The following is a 10,752-nucleotide window of genomic DNA, read 5'->3' on the forward strand; positions in this document are numbered from 1 at the left end:
CAAAGCCGTCCACCACCATCAGGTGTCGGGCTCAAGGACAGGATAGCGACAGTATATTATTTATATTATGACCTAAACAATATTCTCATGTGTCTGTGCGTCTGGCGCGCAATTCACACAAGCACATGTAAACAATCACGGTGAAAGAAGTGCAGAAAAGAGCGAGCGAGCGAGCGAGCGAGGGGGGGGGAGGAAACTTACTGCTTGATTCCTGTGCTACATCATGTCTTTTACTTTTAGGCTTGAAAGTAACAAGCGGCAATGCCAGCCGCGATAAATGTAGAAGAGTGACCAGCACATTTATGCCAGCATACGGATGGATGTACGGGCTTTGAGTGTATTACAGTGCATACAGGGAATTTGCTCAAAGTACAACATAATCATCTGTAGAGCTTGGAATCCGTACCTTTGCCAGAGACTACATTCTTGAATTGATGATCAAATGGTTTGTTATTAGCCAATGGAATATTTCTCCGTGTATACATTTCATTTGTAAATATTGAAAGATATCCAGAATTCATGTCATTTTTACACATCCACATTGCTACCCGTGTTTTTATTGTACTATGTGTCATTGGGAATAGGTTTTGCAGGCCGGCAGGAAATGTATTTTTCCATATGAAACAATAGATGTAGATTCATTTGAAGATGTTGAAGCACACACGTATGCATGCACACTTAAGTCTTCTCAGCTATAAATTAACGGTTAATGAATTGCATATTAGTTGTAGCCGCAGACAGACAGGACAACCTTTGAACCTTTTCCTCCCGTCTCATTTTGATTTGAACTCCTCGCTCGGCAAAATAAAAGGCCCGAGTCTTTGAGGGCCGATGCATGTCGTTGATGAGCAACTCATGTGAGTGACACGCACTGCGCTTCTTAAGAAAAAAGCAGCTCGGCGGGCGGGCGGGCGGGTGGGCTGGCGCTGTGGCTAGAAGCAGGCAAGCGCTCCATTCATTAATCACTGCAGTAAACAGACCATCTCGCGACACCTGGTCGGGTTAATGCTTCAAACCTGGGTGCAATTACCCAGCCCCCCGTTCAAGGCAGCCCCTCACACGAAACCTTGTGATTGTAAAGGAAATGGGAATTAGCAGAAACATTTCAGAGAGGTGGTCTGCACTTTGCATGGAGGAGACCTTGCGAGGGGGGTTGCTGGAGATGTGGCTTGATTGGACTTTTCCCTGTGGAGCACATGGGAGGGAGGCGGGTGGGAGCAAGGGTCAGCCCGACATCAAATTAGCAGTGTCTGTTATTTGAGACCAAAATAAAGTATGGGGAGAGGCAAATGATTTCCCCAATGCAGGGACTCCTTTCTGTTGAAATGAGCAGGAGGGGAGGGCACGCTGCAATTAGTGGTTTGTTTCTTTTAGACTGAAATATGGCAGTAATTCTTAGCTTTCAACTCGTTTAACCGGGAGGACCTATTGGCCAGGCAAACGAAGGAGGTAATTGGAACACGATACGGCAATTTTTTTTTTTTTTTTAAACCGACGAGCACCACTATTACTAAATGGAATCCAAATCACTTTTTTCCAAGTGTGATGCAAAACATGCCTCCATCGAGGGGTTTTTCTTTTTGCAAGCATTTATTAGATTGCATAGCCACTGATTCTCATTACCGCTTTGGTTGGATTTTGTATCGTTTGACTGGGCAGTTAGGCTCATAGAAAGGGCAGATTGGATCCCAATTTGTTTGTAGTGCTTCCGTGGCCTCTTCAGTCCTGACTTGTCGAGATGGAATTCGCTATCTTGGTTGCTTTTGCTACATTGTATATTAGAAAAAGTGCTACTCACCAAACCATATGGTTCTCCACGGCATTGGTAAAGATATGATCTATAAATGGGTCGTGATTCTAGTAATACTAGGATCGAGGTTGAGGCGATGGATAAAGGCTTCTGCCAATTTGTCTTTGTTAGGATTTAAATGCTCAATATTAAAGTCACCGCAGATAAACGGTGTTTGTTATGTTCAAGGGTTGTGTCTCAAAAGTTGAATCTATGGAGGTGAATAATTACTCTTTTCTTTGCAGTCAATGGTGTTGTCCAATTGTTGAAGGCCTGAAAAGTCTTCTTTTCTGGGTCCTGTGAGCGAATTGTAAGTATTGACTTGGAGTTGATTGTATTGAGCAATTATTTGGATGGACGGATTGTCGGAGCTAAGCGATGTCACTTCTCAGCTGCTCTCCCCACTCAGGCATTGGCCTCCTTCTGCGCCTAGTCTTCCTTTGTGTATATCCTTGTAGTACCTTGCTTTGTCTTTCACTAAATGTCTGACTGGGTCTCTCGTTTTTCCCTGCTGGGAGTCGTGGACATCAAGAATTCATTTGTTCTTTCTTTCTTTCTTTCTTTCTTTCTTTCTTTCTTTCTTTCTTTCTGCCGGCGTCAATTTGTCACAGACGTATCCTCTTGCCGCTCTCGCAGTACGTTGACTTGTGTCGGCAATACAAACTCCTGGGCTTTCGTCGGGGCGGGCCCACGTGAGCTCGGCCCGTCCCGTGCCAGGTTTGGCTTGGGCTGGCGCTTTGTTTCCAAGTGCCACTCGGACGCGCGCCTCTGTGCAGCTGCGCTCCAGCTGCGCGAGTTGGGCTGAAGCACTCTTCTTCCAGACCTCAGAGAAAATCCAGATGACGCGTGCCGGCGCTGCCATTTAATTGCGCTCATTATGGACAAGTTGGAATGTGTCAACAGTTAGCAAGAAGAAGAAGAAGAAGAAGACGCTCTGCTCTGCTCTGCTCTGCTCTGCTCTGCTCTGCCTGCGCGTAGACATGAAAGTCAATTGAAACAATCAGACTGGGAGGATGTCATGAAATAGTGTATTTGTAGCGGCTTTGCTTGTTTGTGATCTGGTACAACAAGTGGTATCCTTTTTGGAAGACTATTTGTGCACATTCTGCTCTAATTTGAGAGGCCCTTGAAATTGGGTTCCACGTCAGGTGCTAAAGTGGTCTGTTGGCTAAGTAACTTGTGCATGACGGCTATCTCCGTGTCTCTTTCCTGCACGTCGCCCTCGGGAGTCCAGGACATGTCATGCTGAAGTTTGAAGGCCCCGACAAACTGATGAGGACAACCTGGGCCCCATTCCTGTCGAGCAGAGAGTATTTTAAAGACTCATTAATTGCACAGCGAGGTGCTGGGGCAAATTTTGTGTGCCATAGATATGAGTGGAAACTATCAAGTTGTATGATCAATTCATGCTAAAAATAGACATGTTCCTACCCATCGCCTTTTGTTTTGACTGTCTTTGGAGGAATTCTTGCACACCCCAACACAAATGAATGTAATAACATCAAAACAATGACCTACCGCAGGAGAAATGATGGAAAAGTATTTTTGTCCAGATGGTCGCTGATACAGGTAATACATGTTGCCTGCTTTTTTCACCAGGTTACAGGCAGCATGGTGGAGCTCAGCATCTCTTTTTGCTTCTTCTAAGACCTAGACATGGACATATATATTCATTTATTTATTTATACAGTTGTCAAGAATCATCTTTTGAAATGTGTCAAACAAAGGACTCGAGGATTCTAAGTCGAGCTACGTGATGAACGGATTGGACCAATTAGGATTTTTCCTCCAGTAACATTCCGAGATCGTATTTTCCAGTGCCTTGAGAAAGTATTCCGGTTCCATTGGAAAGTACAAGATCGACTTCCCTGCCCCTTTCCGGACGGAGCATGGCACGTTACAGATTGTGCATTTACTCAATCTCAATGTATTCTTGCACAATTTCTGCAATGTCCAAAATATTTCCAAAATGAATCAAGTGATGGAAATGTAACAAATGTCTTTTGAGAAGCCCGTTATACCGGGCCATGCCTACACCATAGGGACCCTTGAAATAAAAGCCGCCGTACGCGCCATGTTACGAGAGGACTCGTGGACCAATTCTTTGGTGGTGCACTCACCTTCCTTGCTTGTTCTTGTAGATATCTGATCTGGTCAGCAATCACAGACAGTTTGTTGCAAGCATTGGCTTTTATAAAATCGTCTCCCTGAGGAATAAAAAAGCGTCACTCTCAGCTCAAGGCAACAAATGATCCATTTGATCACAGAAAAAGTGTCAAACCTTCTGCAGCTGTGTTGCTAAAGCAACAAGATCCATCGTGTCCCCCATTCTAGTGGTCTGGTAAGAGCTGACAAGTTCCAGTCCACCAGGAGAGGTGCTGCTCTCAACCAGAGTCACTACAGAATAATACTGATGTTTACATCCAAATGCTTTCACGTGTGCTATGTATTGATGTATGTATGTATATACTGTAGGCATATATTGTATGTATGTATGTATAGATGGATGGATGTATAGATGTATAGATGGATGGATGTATAGATGTATAGATGGATGGATGCATTCACTAGGCTGGCTGGGGAAATACAGCTGTCAACGTGTTACAAGAGTGACAAATAACCTGCGAACCTGTTTCTTTACCTGTCGTTGTTTTGTCGAGCTGCGTTGCGAGCTTCACAGTTCCGTCCATTGTTTTCCAAGTTTGTTTGGCCTTGATCGAAATGTCCTTTGCGCAAGTATTTGGTCGAATTTGCTCAGTTAAATAACCAGGTTGTCTTGCCTGCAGCACAGCGTTACTTAAGTTATTTAACTGAGTAAGGACAAAGGTCACAAGCTGTATCCAAATTCGCAGGCTGCGTCCTCGGAAGGCAGCTTTTCCGGCCGGGTTTCAGGCTTCGTGACGTCATTTCTGGAGCGAGGCGATGCCACGTGACGTGACACGCGAACGCGGCTTGAAACTGGCCTTCGTTTCCATGGCGACGGGCCGGTTTCTGGGTTTTTTTTTTTTTCTTTTCTTACTATTTACAATTATTGTTACATTCTATATGTTCACATATGGATTAGAGTCCCCCAAACTCAAAATCGTTCCGAGAAACAACAACAACAGGGTGCCGAATGGTCTTTTAGTGAAGAGGTGGGGCTGATCCAAAAGCCAACCCCATTGCCTGAAGATCACTTCAACCCTCTCGCATGCTCCGACTCCCAGAACGAGAGCTTTTCTGTCTGTCTGTCTGTCTGTCTGTCTGACTGACTGTCTGTCTGTCTGTCTGTCTGTCTGTCTGTCTGTCTGTCTGTCTGTTTGTTTTTTCACACGCCAGGAGCTCGCGTGCAATCTCGAGCCCAAATCAAATAAGCGTGCGCACGAGCAAGATTTGAGAGAAGTATGGAGCTGACTTTTGCACTTACAGTCATTTGGCTGCTTTTGCCATCACACGCGTCGACTTCTTATTTGAGCACCCGTTTTGTTTTGGAGCCCTATGATCTGCTTTTTGACACGGCGGTAGAAGCCTATTATAACGAGGACTGGCTCTCGGTAATCCTGAACATGGAGAAGGCTCTCCGGAACAGAGCTACGGTCCGCAAGGTAAAGGCGGATTGTCGACTCGGATGCGCCAACCAGAGCGCTTTCGAAGATCACAGTACCACCACCGGCTTCGGAATTCCCATACCCGGGGCTGGATCTGTGGAGGACTTGGCTTTCTTCTGGAAAATTCTGAGACGCGCAGACTGTGTGAATTCTTGCCAAGCTGAGAAACTTGGTCAAGCAACTTTGCATCTGGTCGGTCAAGCGGTGGAGTTGGAGTTTACGAGGAGGACCCCTTACAATTATTTACAAGTCGCATATTTCAAGGTACACTAGTCCTGCGGTGGCTGCAGCAACCACAATTGAAGATTTCTCTCTTTGTATGTGTCGTATGTCGAAGCAAAGCAAAGCCAAGTGAAGTGAAGTGAAGTGGTCAGAGCGTCTAAGAGCGTCTAAGAGCGTGGCCAGCAGCCTCATTCTTCACCACGATGCCACGTCACAGAGTGGCGGAAGGGATCCGTTGAATAGACCAAAACGAGAAGATTTGAAATCCACATTTCTGTCAGTCAAGTCAATGAAATTCCAAAGAAAAAAGAAAAAAGGTCAAGAAATTTGAAAAACACTGGACTCAAATATGAAGCGGACTCACTGGAGCCATTCAAAATCTCAATCTGCATGACATGAATCTGCACAGCCGGTTGCCACTCCAAACGCTTCTTTGAACTTGATCTTTTGACTGCACTACAAAAACACTTTGTTTACTATGTGCTGTACTAACAACCATAATGAATACTGAATTAGCCATGGCTATTACGGAGACCGAGACGGATGGACGTCCAAGCCCCCTCAACCGTAGCCTGGGCGATGCCAGTCCGAAATAAAAAATGCTCATATGATTTGCACTATATCGTCAGGCAGTTTTAAGAACAAATCTTACTGAGCCAGTGAACTGTTAGCACTTTGACTTCCACTGCATCCCTTTTGTCTTTTTTAGATCAATCAACTGGACAAGGCGGTGGCAGCAGCCAGCACATTCTTTCGAGCAAACAAAGATCACATGGAGATGAGACAGAACCTGGACTACTACGGCACCATGTCGGGAGTGCGGCAAGAGGACTTCAAAGATCTTGAAGCCAGGCCGCACATGGTTCGAGCTCTTTCCCCAAAATGTCGGCGTCGCCATAATAACGGCACGTGCTGCAAAGATGTGCCGTGGATGAAATGCTCTTGTATGCAATGGCATGACCTTAAAGACCAAACTTTCGGGAAACCCTTCATTGCGTTACGCCGTGAATCGGTACCTCGGGTGCGGAGACGGGCTGGATTTTTGGTGACGCCGTCTCTCCCATCATGTTTGTCTGATTTTGTTCAGGCCAACTTCTTGATGGGGAAGAGTTACTACAGCGACAACTACTTCAGTCTGGCAGCCAAACACTTTGAGGTGGCTGTGAATGACTACTTGGCTGCTAATGAAGAGTGCAGAGCGCTTTGTGAGGGAAGCTACAACTACGACGGCTATAATTACATGGAGTACGATGCTGACCTCTATCAGACGATGACAGGTAAAGCGCCGTTGCGGCCCACGTGCGGATCCAGACCCGTCCGACTTTGGATCCTTGTGTCAGACCATTACATCCAGGTGCTGAATTGCAAGCAGCGCTGTTCCGTGGAGCTGGCCGTTGATGCTGCCGGGAGTGACCAGCCCTTGGAGGATTTTCTTCCCTCCCACTTCAACTACCTGCAGTTTTCCTACTACAACAGTGGGTAGTAGTTTGGCTGGGACTAAGCCGGTCACGGCCGTCCATCCGTCCGTGCTTTGTAGCTCGCCCGAATATGCCGATCCACGTAACGGGCTTTTCGAAACGGCTCTGGAATGCAATCTACCCCTTCCATCGTGGTTCAAGTACACTTAGGTAGTAAGGAAAAGGCACGGGGGTCATCGCCGACCCCGACGGCCGGTTCTCATTGATGACCGGGGAGGGGAATGATGCCATTTCCTAATATAGACCTTATGGGTCGGTCCCATCCAAACATCTGGCAACCTGTCTGATATTCTTGCATTTAGGTGAAAACTATGAGCTGGCCATCGAGTGTGCAAAGACCTACTTGCTCTTCCACCCTGATGATGAAGTGATGAAACAGAATCGGGATTATTATTCGGCCGTTCTGGGATCGGACAAGTTGATAGCGGCCAGACAGGTAAATTGCTCTCCATTTTAAAAATAGCGCCGCAACAAGAACGAGATGAGGTTCAGACGTTGTTGCGTGAAATTCCTTCAGATGATCATAAATGAATCCATCATCATCGATCGGTACAGATCACAAACTGGCTCGTTGTGATGAGCCATAACTTTCAGGTTGATTACAATGAGCGGGTGTGCGGGCGCATCAGCCAACTTGGGATGTGTCAAGCACTTTGCTCGATAAATGAGCAGTACTTGAGTAACTGGATGCGTGTCATGTTCTTTGCATTCCTCAGCGGGGTCGCCGGTCGGTCCTGAACCCGGGCCTTTTCGACAATTGAGGTCTAACCAAATATTTTTGTGGAACCATCAGATTGTGAAGCAGTTTGTTCAGCGTTCCCTGCTGGAGAAAGAATTGATGTACTTTGGATACGAAGCGTTTGGAAGGACATTTATTGATCCCGTGAGTATTTGCCGGCGTTTATTTGCAATTGAAACGGACCGCGGTTGATTGATTGATTGATTGATTGATTGATTGATTGATTGATTGACTCATTCGTTCCATTTTGATTTTTGGATTTTATTAAGGATACCTGGACTCCCGAAGATATCATGCCAAGAAAGCTGAAAGACAAACAGAAGTAAGCGCCCACATTTCTTTTAGCCATTTGATTCCCATCGATACTGATTGAGTTCTCTTCTGACTATCAATATCCATTGGTTGTCTGCGTCTCAGGTCTGACAGAGAGACAGCAGCCAGGATTACAGAGGAAATAGGAAACCTGATGAAAGAGATTGAAACTCTGGTGGAGGAAAAGAAGAAGGACTCCACAGACTTGGCAAACGTGGTCGTAGCTACGCAAGAAGGTGACCGTTGCGATCCACGCTATACGGACTAACTGGCTGCTGTACAACGTGATTGAATTGCAAACTTGACTCCAGGTGGAAGTCCCATTTACGACAACATTAAAGTGAGCATGACATCCGCGCAGCTGAACGGCTCTCAACGGGTCTTGCTCGACGGGGTCATCGCCGATGACGAGTGCGCCGAGTTGCATCGTCTTTCCAACGTGAGTGAGTGAGTGAGTGAGTGAGTGAGTGAGTGAGTGAGTGAGTGAGTGAGTGAGTGAGGGAGGGAGTGAGTGAGTGAGTGAGTGAGTGAGTGAGTGAGTGAGTGAGTGAGTGAGTGAGTGAGTGAGTGAGTGAGTGAGTGAGTGAGTGAGTGAGTGAGTGAGTGAGTGAGTGAGTGAGTGAGTGACTTTTCATCTGATGTGTTGTACTTTATTTGGAAGAAGAAAAACAAATGGAATTCCAACGTGGCCGCTGCGATGGCCCTTTAGAGCGATGCTTTTCGTTTGTTTTCATGACCGAGCTCTGAGCTTTGACGATGACTTTGAAGGTGAAGCTCCACATTCCTTTCTCTCGGACTATACAATAGCGTGTTCTGCAGGGCACACTGTTCATTGAAACTTGTATCCAAACAATCAAATGGCGTCATATGGTTAGTGGCCTCGGATCTGTGGGATTCATCTCCAAAGTCGTGAGAAAGCTGCCTAACCCAGATTCGATGGAACCTTTGCGTACATGATGCTCTTGCCCGCCAAGTCGTCATTTCGACTTGTCGTTCCTTTTTTCGCCGTCTCATTTCTAGGCAGCTGCCCTCAAAGGCGATGGCTACCGGGGACAGCCTTCCCCCCACTCCGCCGGGGAAATGTTCCAGGGAGTCACCATTCTCAAGGCTCTGAAGGTTTCCAAACACAAAAGGAGACATCGCAAGCGTTGACAGTGGAAGGGGGGGAAAATGTTGGGCTGACTTTGAATTCCCTCCCTATGCCAATAGCTGGCCCAAGAAGGAAAGGTTTCGCTCAAGGCCGTCCGTCTGTTCTCCGACGTAGGCGAAAAGGTGAGGAGGCTTTTGGAGTCCTACTTTGGCTTGGCTTCCCCGCTCTACTTCTCCTATTCGCATCTGGTGTGCCGATCCGCGATTGAGGGTAAGTAAGTGGTTTGCGTCGCCGTGTATACGTGGAGGCATGCGTGGGATTTTTGCTTCAGGCACGCTGGTAATAACGGGACAGCCGGCGGTTTTTGCCGAGAGACAAATGAACCATCACGTACGGGGGAGAACGTGTCGTCTTCTCGTTGTGGTTCAGGGAAGCAAGAAACGCGTAACGACCATCTGAGCCACTCCGTTCACGTTGACAACTGTCTGCTGGTTTCGGAGCTCAACGAGTGCTTCAAGGAACCGCCCGCGTACACGCATCGAGATTTCAGGTGACTCGCCGGAGATCGCCTGCGTGCGTCGGCTGCTCTTTGTTTACCAATGGTGTCTGGCTTATTTCCACAGCGCCATACTTTACCTGAATGATGACTTTGAAGGAGGCGATTTTATTTTCACCGAATTAGATGCCAAATCCGTCACGGTACGTATTCACCGGTGCTCCGATGGACCTTTTCACGCAAAGGCTCGTCGTACTCGGATCCGTTCGGCACTCCTTTGTGATTTCCCTAGGCGGTGGTCCGCCCGCAGTGCGGCCGCGTCGTTGGATTCGGAGCGGGAAAGGAAAACCCGCATGGCGTGAGGGCTGTCACAAAGGGACAGAGGTGTGCTGTGGCACTGTGGTTCACCTTGGATCCGGCTCATGAGGACAAGGTGTACCTCCCTACCGACCGAGCTCCCTATCCCTTTTGAAAATTGAGTCATACCACAAGGGTCAACTCATTCATGTCATGTCATATCTACCTCTGCTTTGTAGGAAAGACTTCAAGCTCAGCATATGTTTGAGACGTTTGCTAGCGCTTTGATGCCAGGCTTTGACTCCAAAGGGCCAATGCTGACACAATTAGCCGGAGAGACTGAGCAGGCAAAAGCAAATCATCAACAAGGAGCTCCAGACGGGGAGGAGCAAGTTGAAACGTATCCCGGACAAACTGAAAAAACGGTTGAGGTCAAGAAAGATGGAATTCCACCTGTTGACGTAGATGGAAAAGACACACTCAAAACAAAAGTCGAGCAGTTGGAACAAAAAAATGCCAGCAAAATGGATCACAAGAGCACAGGCTCTCACAATGGCAAGGAGGAGTTGTAATGGCATTTTCGCTCTCAACAAATAAAAAGACAGTGGGGTTTCTGACAAAAATCTTTGCTACTTCTTTCATATGACGGACCAATTGAATGTTGGCGTAACGCGTGATGTCGCTATAAGATAAGAGGAACTTTATTAATCTCACGTGTGAGAAACTGCATGTAACAACAGCT

At 46.9% G+C, this 10,752-nt stretch overlaps 2 protein-coding genes across 4 annotated transcripts; one reads left to right on the forward strand and one right to left on the reverse strand.

Annotated features, from left to right (window-relative positions):
• Positions 1-2,800: 2,800 nt before the first annotated feature.
• On the reverse strand, positions 2,801-4,683 carry lg11h1orf50 (linkage group 11 C1orf50 homolog). 2 transcript variants are annotated; one of them, XM_061291370.1, is made up of 5 exons: positions 4,419-4,683; positions 4,071-4,186; positions 3,910-3,996; positions 3,308-3,439; positions 2,801-3,085 (listed from the first exon to the last, which is right to left on the reverse strand). In XM_061291370.1, the coding sequence occupies exons 1-5, from the start codon at positions 4,477-4,479 to the stop codon at positions 2,900-2,902; spliced, it is 582 nt and encodes a 193-aa protein (XP_061147354.1). In that variant the 5' UTR covers positions 4,480-4,683; the 3' UTR covers positions 2,801-2,899. The 2 variants fall into 2 exon arrangements, with proteins under 2 accessions (XP_061147354.1, XP_061147355.1); XM_061291371.1 differs by having other exon boundaries at positions 4,431-4,679.
• A 248-nt stretch (positions 4,684-4,931) lies between these two features.
• p3h1 (prolyl 3-hydroxylase 1) lies at positions 4,932-10,633 on the forward strand. Of its 2 annotated transcripts, none has more exons than XM_061291368.1 (15): positions 4,932-5,640; positions 6,308-6,460; positions 6,686-6,875; positions 6,939-7,073; positions 7,379-7,512; positions 7,870-7,959; positions 8,073-8,137; positions 8,233-8,363; positions 8,439-8,566; positions 9,148-9,243; positions 9,337-9,487; positions 9,647-9,767; positions 9,841-9,916; positions 10,006-10,146; positions 10,250-10,633. In XM_061291368.1, exons 1-15 carry the CDS (start codon positions 5,173-5,175, stop codon positions 10,580-10,582), a joined length of 2,412 nt encoding a protein of 803 aa, XP_061147352.1. In that variant the 5' UTR covers positions 4,932-5,172; the 3' UTR covers positions 10,583-10,633. The 2 variants fall into 2 exon arrangements, with proteins under 2 accessions (XP_061147352.1, XP_061147353.1); XM_061291369.1 differs by having other exon boundaries at positions 4,933-5,640; positions 8,085-8,137.
• The last annotated feature ends 119 nt before the right edge of the window (positions 10,634-10,752 follow it).

This window comes from Syngnathus typhle, linkage group LG11 (genome assembly GCF_033458585.1).
Source record: "Syngnathus typhle isolate RoL2023-S1 ecotype Sweden linkage group LG11, RoL_Styp_1.0, whole genome shotgun sequence".
In the NCBI taxonomy this organism is placed as follows: Eukaryota; Metazoa; Chordata; class Actinopteri; order Syngnathiformes; family Syngnathidae; genus Syngnathus; species Syngnathus typhle.

What these genes read in the sequence shown, in the direction of transcription:
- lg11h1orf50 (XM_061291370.1), bottom strand. Translation starts at nt 4,479, where the DNA reads ATGGACGGAACTGTGAAGCTCGCAACGCAGCTCGACAAAACAACGACA. An exon ending in TAGCAACACAGCTGCAGAAG is followed by an intron (nt 3,997 to 4,070) that starts GTTTGACACTTT and finishes TTTATTCCTCAG; the next exon opens with GGAGACGATTTTATAAAAGC. An exon ending in TACAAGAACAAGCAAGGAAG is followed by an intron (nt 3,440 to 3,909) that starts GTGAGTGCACCA and finishes GTCCATGTCTAG; the next exon opens with GTCTTAGAAGAAGCAAAAAG.
- p3h1 (XM_061291368.1), top strand. Translation starts at nt 5,173, where the DNA reads ATGGAGCTGACTTTTGCACTTACAGTCATTTGGCTGCTTTTGCCATCA. An exon ending in TACAAGTCGCATATTTCAAG is followed by an intron (nt 5,641 to 6,307) that starts GTACACTAGTCC and finishes TGTCTTTTTTAG; the next exon opens with ATCAATCAACTGGACAAGGC. An exon ending in CCATTCTCAAGGCTCTGAAG is followed by an intron (nt 9,244 to 9,336) that starts GTTTCCAAACAC and finishes CTATGCCAATAG; the next exon opens with CTGGCCCAAGAAGGAAAGGT.